General features: G+C 48.5%; 1 protein-coding gene across 1 annotated transcript in view; it reads right to left on the bottom strand.

The window, feature by feature from the left end:
- ERO1L (ERO1-like (S. cerevisiae)) overlaps window positions 1-11,868 on the bottom strand; it is a 27,088-nt gene that overhangs the window by 14,483 nt on the left and 737 nt on the right. Inside the window, exons 2-7 of the mRNA XM_010004217.1 lie at window positions 5,431-5,550; window positions 4,145-4,228; window positions 1,476-1,514; window positions 924-1,000; window positions 743-833; window positions 443-462 (exon numbers count right to left, since the gene is read on the bottom strand). Of these exons, the coding sequence (XP_010002519.1) occupies window positions 443-462; window positions 743-833; window positions 924-1,000; window positions 1,476-1,514; window positions 4,145-4,228; window positions 5,431-5,550 (431 nt within the window). The remainder of the gene's footprint in view (window positions 1-442; window positions 463-742; window positions 834-923; window positions 1,001-1,475; window positions 1,515-4,144; window positions 4,229-5,430; window positions 5,551-11,868) is intronic.

Genomic DNA, 11,868 nt, shown 5'->3' with positions numbered 1-11,868 from the left:
GGGCAGGGCTGGGTCAGTGACAGAAACTCCTGAAGGAAAGTGATCAGCCACTCCAGTGCACGCTGAGCAGTCTTCCCAGCAGAGAAACCAGCTCATCCCTCTCCCCACAGGCAGGTGCAGAGCACTTGCTGTGCATCCCCCCGCTGCAGCGCAGCACAGCTCTGGGCTGTGGAGCTATCAGAGCACAAGGCCACAGATGGCAAAGCAAACTCTGAGCACCCTGCAGCCAAGCTGCTAACTCCCCAAACACATCAAGACCCTGGCCAGCAGGAAAGCTCTGTTAGAAATATTTTGTCTTTTCAAAATATTGGGGGTGGGGAGGGTGGGGAGAAAGAGAGGAAATGCTGTATGTGCTCTGCGTGCTCTGGGATCGCTGAGATGTTGCACGTTCAGTGAAAAACTTATCCCAGGGCTGGAGCAGCTCTGCTCTGGAAACAGGCTGAGAGAGTTGAGGTATTCAGCCTGGAGAAGAGAAGGCTCCAGGGAGACCTTAGAGCACCTTTCACTGAGGGAGGTGAAACACTGGCCCAGGTTGCCCAGGGAGGTGGGAGATGCCCCATCCCTGGAAACATTCCAGGTCAGGTTGGATGGGGCTCTGAGCAACCTGATCTAGTTGGAGATGTCCCTGCTCACTGCAGGGAGCTGAACTAGATGACCTTTAAAGGTCCCTTCCAACCCAAACCATTCTATGATTCTAAGCTCTGCAGAGGTGCTTCACATCCCTTTACAAGACTTGTCAGACCAAACAGGTCCCTTTACCATCAGCTTCACAGAAACTGTCTGAAGAGTCATCGTGCCGTGTCCACTGCAGCACTGCCTGCTGGGTTTCCTTGCTGCAAAGACAGTGGGGACAGGCAATCAGTGCAGTGCTGACACCAGGCTTCCCTCAAGGCAAGTAAGGGTTGTGGAAGAAGAAGTCAAACCTTAAAGAGCCATCAACAGCTCCAAGTCTCTTGGCCTCTTCACATTCTTCAGCAAGGTTATTGGCTTCTTCCGAATACTGGGTTGAAAAGCAGAGGGGTGGGGAGAGAGGATTAAAAAGCAGTTTTTCTGCTGTGATAATTCTTCCCTTAATGCACCAACCAGTTACAGCATCAGAGACACTTTTGTGATTCATCCCACCCTGTATTTTCCACAGGATGTCTGCAGATATTCACAGACTTGGGCAGAGACTTGCTTGCAGGGACTCAGCAGCCTCTGGCCTGGGAGCATTTTGTGCCTGACAACAACCTGCTCTTGGAGAAGTCTCCTCAACTGCTCCATGTTGGTGGAAGGGAATACCTGACTGCAGGACAGCCACCTCCAAGGCTCTATGGCATCATTTCACCCAACACTTGGTAAAAACTTAGGTTAAAAGAGGGTAAAAGAAGTACATCCCAACAGGTACCATCTGATTCAGTTCAGCTTTCATCAGCTGCAGTGACACAAAACTGGTCCCAGAAGCTGCATCATTTTGTGCACACAGATACACCTACCTTGTAACTTCCAGATCTGATTCCATCAGGGACTTCATCCTGAAAGAGACAATCAAGCATGTGCTACGTGTGGCTTTTCAGCCTCATCTTGGAGAAAGATTAGGAAAGTTACCACAGATTCTCTAAGCTAGAAAGTTACCAAAACATTCATCTCAGCTTACAACACATCCAGGTTCTTGGCTCCTCCACAGACTAAGCTTGAGCAATATTCTTGGTGCTCTATTTTGATTTTTCACAAGACTCTTCCTCTCCAAAAGTCAGCAGCCTTCCCTGGGTGCCACATCAGGTTGTGTTTTGCTTACCCAAGTGTGGGGCTGGAGAAGCCAATATAAACTCCAGAGGAGCTGGAGTCAGCTGATGTCTGGCATCCTGTCTCCTGGTGATCCTGGCCCTGCTGGCAGGATCCCAGGCACCTCCTCAGATATCACACCTCCCAGACCCTGACCTGTGTCACTCAGAAACATCCCTCTTCCCACTCCATCACGTAACATCAGGCTTGCCAGCCCCACACCACCCCAGCAGCAGCATAAGACAATCATAGAATCACAGAATCACAAGGGTTGGAAGGGACCTCTGAAGATCATCAAGTGCAGCCCCCATGCTGCAGCAGGATCACCTGAGGCAGGCCACTTAGAAACATCTCCAGGTGGGTCTTGAAAGTCTCCAGAGAAGGAGACTCCACAACCTCTCTGGCCAGCCTGTCCCAGGGCTCTGTCACCCTCACAGAAGTTTCTCCTCATGTTGAGGAGGAACTTCCTCTGTTGTCACTTGGTGCTGATTCCCCTCACCCTATCACAGGGCACCATTGAACAGAGACTGGCCCTTTCTTGGCACCCACCCTGCAGACACTGATAGACATTAATAAGGTCCCTTCTTACTCTTCTCAAGACTAAACAGCCCAGGTCTCCCAGCCTTTCCAGTCCCTTCATCATCCCTGTAGCCTCCACTAGACTCCTTCCAGTAAATCCCTGCCCCTCTTGAACTGGGGAACCCAGAACTGGACACAATACTCCAGATGTGCTCTTATGAGGGCAGAGCAGAAAAGGAGGAGAACCTCTTGACCTGCTGGCCACACTGTTCTTATTACATCCCAAGATACTACTGGCTCTCTTGGCCAGAAGGGTACATTGCTGTCCCATGATTAACTTATTGTCCACCAGGACCCCAAGGTCCTTCTCCATGGGGCTGCTTTCTAGCAGGTCAACCCTTAATTTATACTGGTGCACAGTGTTTTTTTCTCCCCAGGTGCAGGATTCTACACTTATTCTTGTTGAACCTCATTATGCTCATCTTTGCCCAGCTCTCCAGTCTGTCTAGATTTCACTGAAATGAGGCCCTAAATTCTCCTCAACTTCCATTTCCTCCACCAGTAGGGAGGCAATAAAACCAGTCCTGTGCTGCAGAAGCCAACACTGCTGGCAAGCAGCATGGGAAGAGAGAAATTCAGCAATGAATAAGAGTTATTTTTGTTGCTTTCAGACTGAAATGGACCCAAATCAAAAGAATTAAAACCAGCAGTGACACAGTCAGTTCTGAAAATAAGAACCAATTCTAGCTAATATTGATGTGATTGGAACATCACTCTGTCACATGGGTCATTCTCATTACCAAACCCAGATTTTTTTCAGGAAAATAGAATATTTAAACAGAATTTAGGGTTGAGAAAAGAAAAACATAAATCATCATTCCATTTTGGGTCCTATAATAGGTACTCTTTGAAGACCAGGGAAGCAAAGGCCACTTGTTTGAGGGATGAATTGAACATACATACCAGATTGTAGGTAACAAGTGATGCCCCCCCACACACACACCTGCACCAGATTGTTTCCAGGTGCCACATCAGCTTAGACACTTTTTTCAGCCAACAGTTACACTACATCAGGAGTTAACCAAGTGTGAGGGGGGACAGACACCTGCCCCATTGCAGGATACATGAAATTGTACATGGAAATAAACCAGCAAGTTGGAAAAATGCCTGTGAGGAGGGTCAGGAGGCCTCTCCTTGAGAGCACTCATCACACCACGGGCACAGTGTACCCCTGAGCACCCTTTTCCTGCACATGACTGCTCCAGAGACCAGGAATGAGAATGTGAGATCTCTGTTGTTAGTTGCCACCCCCAAAGCCAACCCAGCAGCCAAGCTGTGATTCACTCACTTTCTCAACCCCTTCTCTTCAGGCAGACATCTGCAGTCAAGGTGGTTTTAGTTCAACAAAACCCTTTTGTCTGGGATTTGTGGTTGCTTTTGTGCTGAGAAACATGGAGCTCTGAAAGAGCTGTTTCAGGTAGAGAGGGCTGGGAAGGGCCTTGTCAAATTTGTCAGCCAGAACTGCAGATCACAGTGTAGCTCGTGGGCCAACAGGGTGAATATTCTGGCAATTAACACAAGAGGCACTTCTTGTAACAACAGAGGACTTGTCCCAAACCCAGCTCACTAATTCCAAAAATAAAAGAGGGACCAGGACAAGTTTTTGGCCATTCATGGAGAATCAGCTGTTCAGAGCCTAGTTTTTCTTTACACTTTCATAATTGATCATTTGGCCTTTCTCCTGGGTACCAGCACCACTGCACATAGGAGCCCCATCAGAGCTATAGTTTTACTACAGTTAACAGAACAAGAAGAGTCAGTCACTGGCTGAAAAGAGGCAAAAGGCTGGATTGGCACTTACAGATGGGCAGGGCTTCACAGCACAGTCTCTTACTCCACAGTGACTGTTGTCACTCCAAAAAGGACAAGGTTTCTTCAGATTTACCTACAAAGAACATATTGTCCTATTACACATTCCTTCCAGGCAACCAAGCCAACCTGCCCCACCTCTGTTCCCCAACACACATCTCCAGTGCCTCAGTGCAAGGCTCCAGATAACAAAACTCAGTGCACAGTTGAGAGCAGTGCAAGTGGAAACAGATAGTGTGATTTATCTCAGACAAAGCTGGTCACACTCATTCCCTTGTCTCTCACAGGAGATGTGTGTGCCTGTGCAGCTTGGCTGGTAACAGTTTCCTACCCACATCCCCAGGCTCCCACTGAGCAACAACAAACTGGGTTTTGACCAGATGCTTTGTACCCTTCAGGAGCCACCAGTTACTTTGGGACAATCTTGGAATATTGCTCACTTAATTCCCTGTAATCTTCAGAGGAGTCTGCTTCCCATTGGTTTTGTTTCCTTGTTTTGGGAATCTTAGGAATACAGCCTGCCTCCTTGTTAGAGGTGCAGGAAGAGGATGTGCTGGAGCCCTGCTGCCATCCTCTTGTGGCCAGAACACAAGTCATCTGTGTTCTGGACTTGTTGGTGTGCAAGCCTTCAGGTGTGCAGGCCTTCTGGGCTTGATGGGAACAAATCATTCATTGATGTTTACCAGACTAATTGTCCTTACTCATGTCCTTCTTATCAGTACAGCTTCTTCTAACCCTTGCTGTGCTGCTTCTTCTGGTGCTTTCACACACAGACATCTCCATTCATGCTTCATTCAGACCAACCTTAATATTTCTCTTACAGATCCCAACACTGGAATGGGAAAGGACATGAACTTCTTCAACAAATCCTAGTCTTTCTTTTCTGTGAGTTGGGAGGAAGCATCATTCTTCCAAAGCAATCAACATAGAACAAGACTTTGTGTGTTTGAAGGAAGGGGGAGCATGGAAAGGCAGCTCTACCTCAGTGATTTTATATATGGGCCTGTTCTAATTTGCAGTGCAGTGAAGTTAGAAGCTTTTTTAACAGTTCTGTACAGAAAAATAAGTCTCTTTAAAATCATGCATCTTACATGCATGTTATACCTCATTCAGACTCTCCTGATAACAGAGGAGTCCCACTTCCCTACTGCATTTTTAGAAGAACAAGATTAAAATGCACATATCTGATTTCAAAAAGATCAGCAATAACTTCATGACAGATAAAAAAAACCAAACAAACAGCTCATAAAACAAATAAAAAATTCTTGAGAAAATTACCTTATAGTATCTAAAATAGTCACTTTCCAGAAGTTCATTCAATCTAGGAAAAAGTTTGTAGTTGTTGAAGGCATCAATGGTCTCTACATCACAAGTGCAGTCATCTAAATGACCAGTGACCTGTTGGGTAAAAAAAACAACAAGCAACTGAATATGAGCAACTTAGCCAGTGCTTTCTGACACTCCAAAAAGCATTTTTTGTCTCCAAAAAGCAGAGCTGACAGACACATCCAACTAGGCTCTGTCACACACAGAGAAACCACCCAGCCCTTGTCCACACATCAGACAGAGCTGTACAGATCACAGATATTTCCATTAGGGCCAAATCCAGGGTGGATTCAGTGGATGGTGGCTGCTGTGATGGATGTGTGCCCTGCACAGGGCCAGCTCAGGGACTGACCTTCCAGATCATCTAGTTCCAACCCCCCTGCCATGGGCAGGGACACCTCCCACCAGACCAGGTTGCTTAGAGCCCCATCCAACCTTGAGCCCACCGGAGAGGAGAGAGGAGAGAGGAGAGAGGAGAGAAGCACCAATTCAGTTATGGCTTTCTGACACGTAGATTACTGTCTGGATGACAAAGTTGAACAACACAAAGTAGTTTTGCTTCCCCCACAACCCCTGATGAGTCCTTGGGGAAATCACCCTGGCCAAAACCAAGCATTACTTCTCACTGACTCTCAGCAGCATGCCAGGGATTTTTCCTGGATGCTGATGTAGCAATGCAACACATGGCAAGCTGCCATTCCCCAGTATCATACAAATTCAGGGGGTTAAGACCAAGGCAGTTGCTTTAAACAGGTATTGTTGGTTTATGAAGCAAAGAATGGGCTGTCTGCCATAGGTGGTGTTAAGAAACCCTCATGCCACTTCTGTCCCAGAAAGCTTGCAAAATCCTGGCAGCTGACAGCACGGAAATGACATAGCCCAGCTACTGTCCCACCTCTGCCTTCTTGCTGTGCACAAGAAAGCAGGAAGCAGAGACAAGCAGAATAAACCCGGAATCACTGGCACGGGCAGCTCCTCTGGAGTGTGGCAGAGTGCAGTGCCAAGTGAGGGCACAAAACCTCCCCAGGAGAGGCTGGAAGCAAACAGGCAGTTGGAAGATAAACAAGTCCTCCCCTTTTTCTTATTTCTAAAGCACTCAACCAGCCTAAGGGGTGCTGAGCTCTGTGGGACAGCAAACAGAGAGTGGTATCACCTCTCTTGCAGCAGGTGACCAAAGTCACAGGCATCTCAGCAATCAGACCCAGGAAAGGGAGTAAAACCCTGCAAGCCTCAAGGAAAAGCCTCCCTGATCCCAAAGCAAAGGTGCTACTTCAGCCTTTGCAATTTAGGCAAAATATATTATGATGTGCAGAGAGAAATGAAAGAGCCACGTGAGAAACATGAGCCAGCTGCCTGGATGCATTTCCAGAGCCCTAAGATAACTCAGTAAAATCCACACATCAAGTGAAATAAAAGCATTCTAATTACCACTGTGGAAAGGAAGGTCCCTGCCCTTCTTCTTCCGAGAAGGAATGCAGAAGTGGAGCACTTGCCCTCAGAGCACATAGTCACACCAAATGGGGAAGACACTGTGGAAAGGAAGGTCCCTGCCCTTCTTCCAAGAAGGAATGCAGATATGGAGCACTTGCCCTCAGAGCACACAGTCACACCAAATGGGGAAGTGGAGGAAAAATAGCCTGGGTCAAGCATAGAGCACCTTAAAGGCAACTGCCAGTTTCCTCCTGCCACCCTGGACAGAGTGGGAAGGAATCCAGGCTCTAGATCCAGACTGTTCCAGAGCAGCAATTAGTATTTTGGAAACAGCTTTTTTTTTTTTAAAAAAAGGGCTTTGATATTTTGGACTCATCCACACTGATCCAAGGGGGAGTGAAGGGAATTCCACTATGTGCCAGAATGCTCTCCTCCACAGCAGCAAACTGGTTTTGTCCAGACTCCTCACTTGGAGCTTCACTTCTATTTCTTGTGCTCCCACTGCAGGCCACTGCCTCACCTTCACACATGGACCATATTCTGTCTTGCATTTTGCATGCTAATGAAGAATAACAGCATAGCAATTAAGCTTTCCACTAGCCTGAGTCACCCCTGTAAAAACCAGCAGCAATTTGCTAATCCAGTTACCCAATTTAAAGCTGTTTCAACATTTTAAAAAAAGCACTCATCAAACTGTAACAGAAAAACAACCAACCACAGCTTTTATTTCCTGGCAACCTGGCATCCTTTGAGGCAGGCAGCTTATACGTGGGGTCTAAAAGTGGCCTACAAAAAGATTTGTGGATCATCTCAGTAGATATATGTCACTCCATGGGAATGACAACTCTGGTAACATCAGAGCACTCAACCAGCCCCCAGCTGGAGCAGCACGTACCACCTGTGTCAGGCCTGCCTTTGCTACACCTAGTGACCAGTTCATCAAACAAAACATCACCCTAACAATAATCCAGGGTGAAGCACTGCAGATGCTCCCACAATGTTTAGGAGTTCTCAAGATACCTGCTGCTCAGTTTGGAGGAGCACTGGTGGGAGACTCAGCCACCTGCCACCAAGAACATGCCTGTGGGGCAGCACAGGCAAAGGGCAAGTGCCAGAGAAAACTCAAGCTCTGCCCAAGTGAGAGGGAAAAGCCCTTCCTCCAAAGATTTCAGTCAGACTGTGCAGAAATGAGCAGTCTCCCTTGCCTTCATGTGGCCACTGAGGCATCGCTGGCCTGCTTACCTGCCTGCTCTGCCTCCTGAGCCACCAGGCTGCTGAGAAAGAAAGCTCAGCCAGGCCTGGTGACACCACCTGTATGTGACCAACCTACCAAGGTGCACAACCAAAGGAGTTCAGAAAATGGCACTGAGAGCCAGGTCTCCTCAGAGACCAAGATCTAAGCCCCCAAAAGCACACAGCACTGACTGGCTTTAAGGCACGGGACGTGGGCAGTGTCAGACCACTTGGCAGGGCATGTCCTTCACCCTAGAAGTTCCCTCTTGCTCCCTGACCACCTGCCACCTGTTTCCTTCACCCCTGCAGGCAGCCAGAGACACCCCATTTTTAGACCACAATTCTTGCTGTCGGAGCAGGTGAGCACAACACCTCAGACAAGCCCTGTGATGGGTGGTGCCTTAAAACACTTTCCCCCCCACATCCCCAAAACATTTATCAACATCTCCAGCCTGCAACGACTAGAACAGTTGCTGAAGACGAAACATAAACCAGTGCAGTCTCAAACATGTGCCACGTGCTTGCTGGCCCTTGTGACTCAGGGAGCACCCCACCCAGCAGAGGTGTGGGAGCCTGGCAGGAGGGCAGGGCTGGGATTGCCCAGTGGGAAGAGATGCAAGGGAGCCGCCAGGAAAGGCTCCACACAAGCAGTTCTGGCTGCTGAGTAAGCAGTGAGGAGGATGTTTGGCTGGCCCTGCACAACAGCCATGCTCAATCCCTCAGCAGGGATCTCCCACCTGTGTGTGTAACAGGTTGAAACACACCGCACGTGGACTATGCACAACCCTTGGGTTGGGCCTTGGCTTAGTCTTCCTTTACCTCTGTCCCAGGCTTCTGTCAGTCTGCTCTCCCCTGGACTGCTGGTCTGTCTCTCCCCACCTCGTTCTGCTTCCTCCAGCATCACAGAAACGTCCCCTGGGCAGTGGATCTGGCACCTTCTCTTGCCTCAGGCTCCATCCCAGACCCACCATCATCTGCTGCCCAGCTGGGCAGGCAAGAAGCAAACTCTTTTCTGCATCTCCCACTTGCAGCTACAGTAAGGCACAGGGAAGGGAAAACTACAGTGGCTGAGGAGTTGCTTTTAGCCTGTACCAACTTCACTGGCAGCTGCCTGCTCTTCCAGCCATCCCACAGCAGCCCCAGGCTGATGGAAAGCTGATCCTTTCCCTGCCCCAGCAGATGCTTCCTTGCAGTCGCCCTGCACAAGTGATTAGTGGCTCTACCTGCCTGTGGCACCCAGAGTCACCCTTGCCAGAGCACTTGGAGCATGTAGCTGGCAGCCAGGTGAGGCCAGCCATCCCCAGCATCTGCTCTGGAAGCAGTATATGCTGGTCAGGTGCTTTCTCCCCCATCTTTTGCCCAGAAAACAAGGACTGGGGCTTCTGGAGCTCACACAGACTCAAACCTCACCTGGGAGCCTCAGGGCCTTTATTCTCAAGAAACCAGAGAGGCTGAAGTGCCACAGATGGCACCTCCAAGCACTTGCTAGCCAAGAAGGACCTGAAGCTGCTCTGCACTTGGAAGCCACCTCTGGAGCCACCCCACAGAGATCAGGAACTCTGCTAGATACAGATTCTGGTCCTGAAGGCTGTTGGGTGAGCAGCAGTTCAACAGGAATGAAAGAGCAGCTTCAAAGTCTGTCCAGGCAACAAAGAGGTAACTCTGAGTGCCCAGACTCACCTCTCATGCCAGCACACTGGCCTCAGAAACACCCTCAAAGGAAACCAGCCCTCTGCCAGACTGGAAGCCTCCCCAAAATTTCAGTCTGCCCAACACCTGCAGCTACATCAGTGTGTAAACAGTGAGTGAGCAATCATTACTAGGAATAAGGAGGATTGATTCATGGCTGACCTAAGCATTAACAGGAGTGTCTGGGTGGGGGGATCAGCTGCCTGTAAAGTCTGAAGGAGCTCTGATATTGAAATTCAACACTGAGAGAGAGATTGGAAAGCAGAAACAGTATGTGAAACTTCAGTGTTTTTAGTAACAGATGGACACTACTAAGAAAATCTTCAGGAGTGGTGAGCAACCTCTCAAAGTAAACCAAGAGCTAAAATAACAGTCAGAAAAAAAACAGGTGAGGCATTGTTCTTAGTGCAGACAGACAGGAGCACAACACCCATTCCAGAATGACAGCACATTTTAAGTCAGTGCTCTCCAGAGCAGCCCTTGTCAACTGTCTCAACACGGGCTGATGGACATGTCAAAGCTCTTCCATCCACCCTACATCAAGGTTTCTTACTGGGACAAACTCATGAGATGGCAAGAGATGGTTCACAGGAGGAAACCAAAAGCTATACCCAGACCTTCAAGTATATAAACAGAGGAGGGTAAAACACACCATTTCAGGCTTGCCCTATATTTTATTTGGTGGCAAATAGAAACCACCAGACCAGTTCTGCTCAAGATGATCAGCAGATTATTTTTTTTCAAAAAAGATAAGGCAGCCCTTGGGTGTGTTTTTAAAAGGTGAAGTTGTTAGTAAGGTGAGAAACATTGCCCTGCATAACATGCTTTCCCAAAGGCAATAAAGTCTGGAAAAACCTTGAACCTGAAAACTAAACCAAAGCAGACGCTGCTCCAGAAACAAGAAGCAGGCTGCAACAAACCATCAGTGTACAACATACAATGCCAGTTCCTCCACTTCAGGGAAGAAAGCCTGTAAGCCCTAATTGTGCCAGAACACCAGTTCATTTAGTGGTTAGGGCTTCTCATCCCTTACCACATTCCTGACTCTCTCTTCAGAGACAGGGAATCCAAATGCATGCTTTTCAATTATTTAGCAACATAGCTACTGTTTACCATTTCCATGTGAAACTGAAGTGTCAAGAGCCACCCAGAAGGCAAAGCCAAAGCCAAGTGCACAATTGCATTTATTTTCTTTCTCCACTCTCAACTTCTGATATTTCAGAAGTAAAATTTTAACCCTGCAAGAGTAGGCTTTACAATAACTGCAATTTTTAAAGGTAACAAAAAAATAGGCTGAGTACATTGTACCATCTTCACTCCTTCATCCTGCAAATGTGCTTGTGCAAAGTCAAAGGAATCTGTATAAAAACTATTCTCCCAAATTCAGTTGCTTGGTCTCAACTCTTGGTTGACTATATCCCAGTTCTCTCATTCATAGGATCATAGAATGGCTTGGGTTGGAAGGGGAATTAAAGATCATCTAGATCCAAGTCCCCTGCATGGGTGGGACACCAGCCCAGGTTGCTCCAAGCCCCATCCAACCTGCCCTTCAACACTGCCAGGGATGGGGCAGCCACAGCTTCTCTGGGCAACCTGGGCCAGGCTCTCATCACCCTCACAGCAAAGAATTTCCTCCTCATGTCTCACCTACATCTTCCCTCTTCCAGTTTTAACCCATTACCCCTTGTCCTCTTGCTACAACCCCCTGGCAAAAAGCCACCTGATTACTGTCCATCAGCAGAAGGTGCCCCAATGCACAGGGCACCACGCCTGGCACCTCAGCAGGGGGAATTGAGCAGGGCAGCCCGGTTTATCGCTGGTGGGGCAGCCACGTTGTCTCCTGGACAAGAGGAGCAGCGAGGCAGACCTGCGGGGGAGAGAGACGAGGCAGCTCCCAGGCACGACAGCAACACATCCCTGACACATCCGACGTGATGCACCCGGGCGCTCAGGGAAAAAAACCTCTCCCCTAGCTGAAAACACTCCCCTTCCCGGCTGCGGGCAGGGAGGGGACGAGGGTTCAGAAGGCGAGGAAAA

Source organism: Chaetura pelagica, unplaced genomic scaffold (genome assembly GCF_000747805.2).
Source record: "Chaetura pelagica isolate M959 unplaced genomic scaffold, ChaPel_1.0 scaffold141, whole genome shotgun sequence".
Classification (NCBI taxonomy): Eukaryota; Metazoa; Chordata; class Aves; order Apodiformes; family Apodidae; genus Chaetura; species Chaetura pelagica.
The sequence above is the reverse complement of the archived record's forward strand: the minus strand, read 5'-3'. Positions and strand labels throughout refer to the sequence as shown.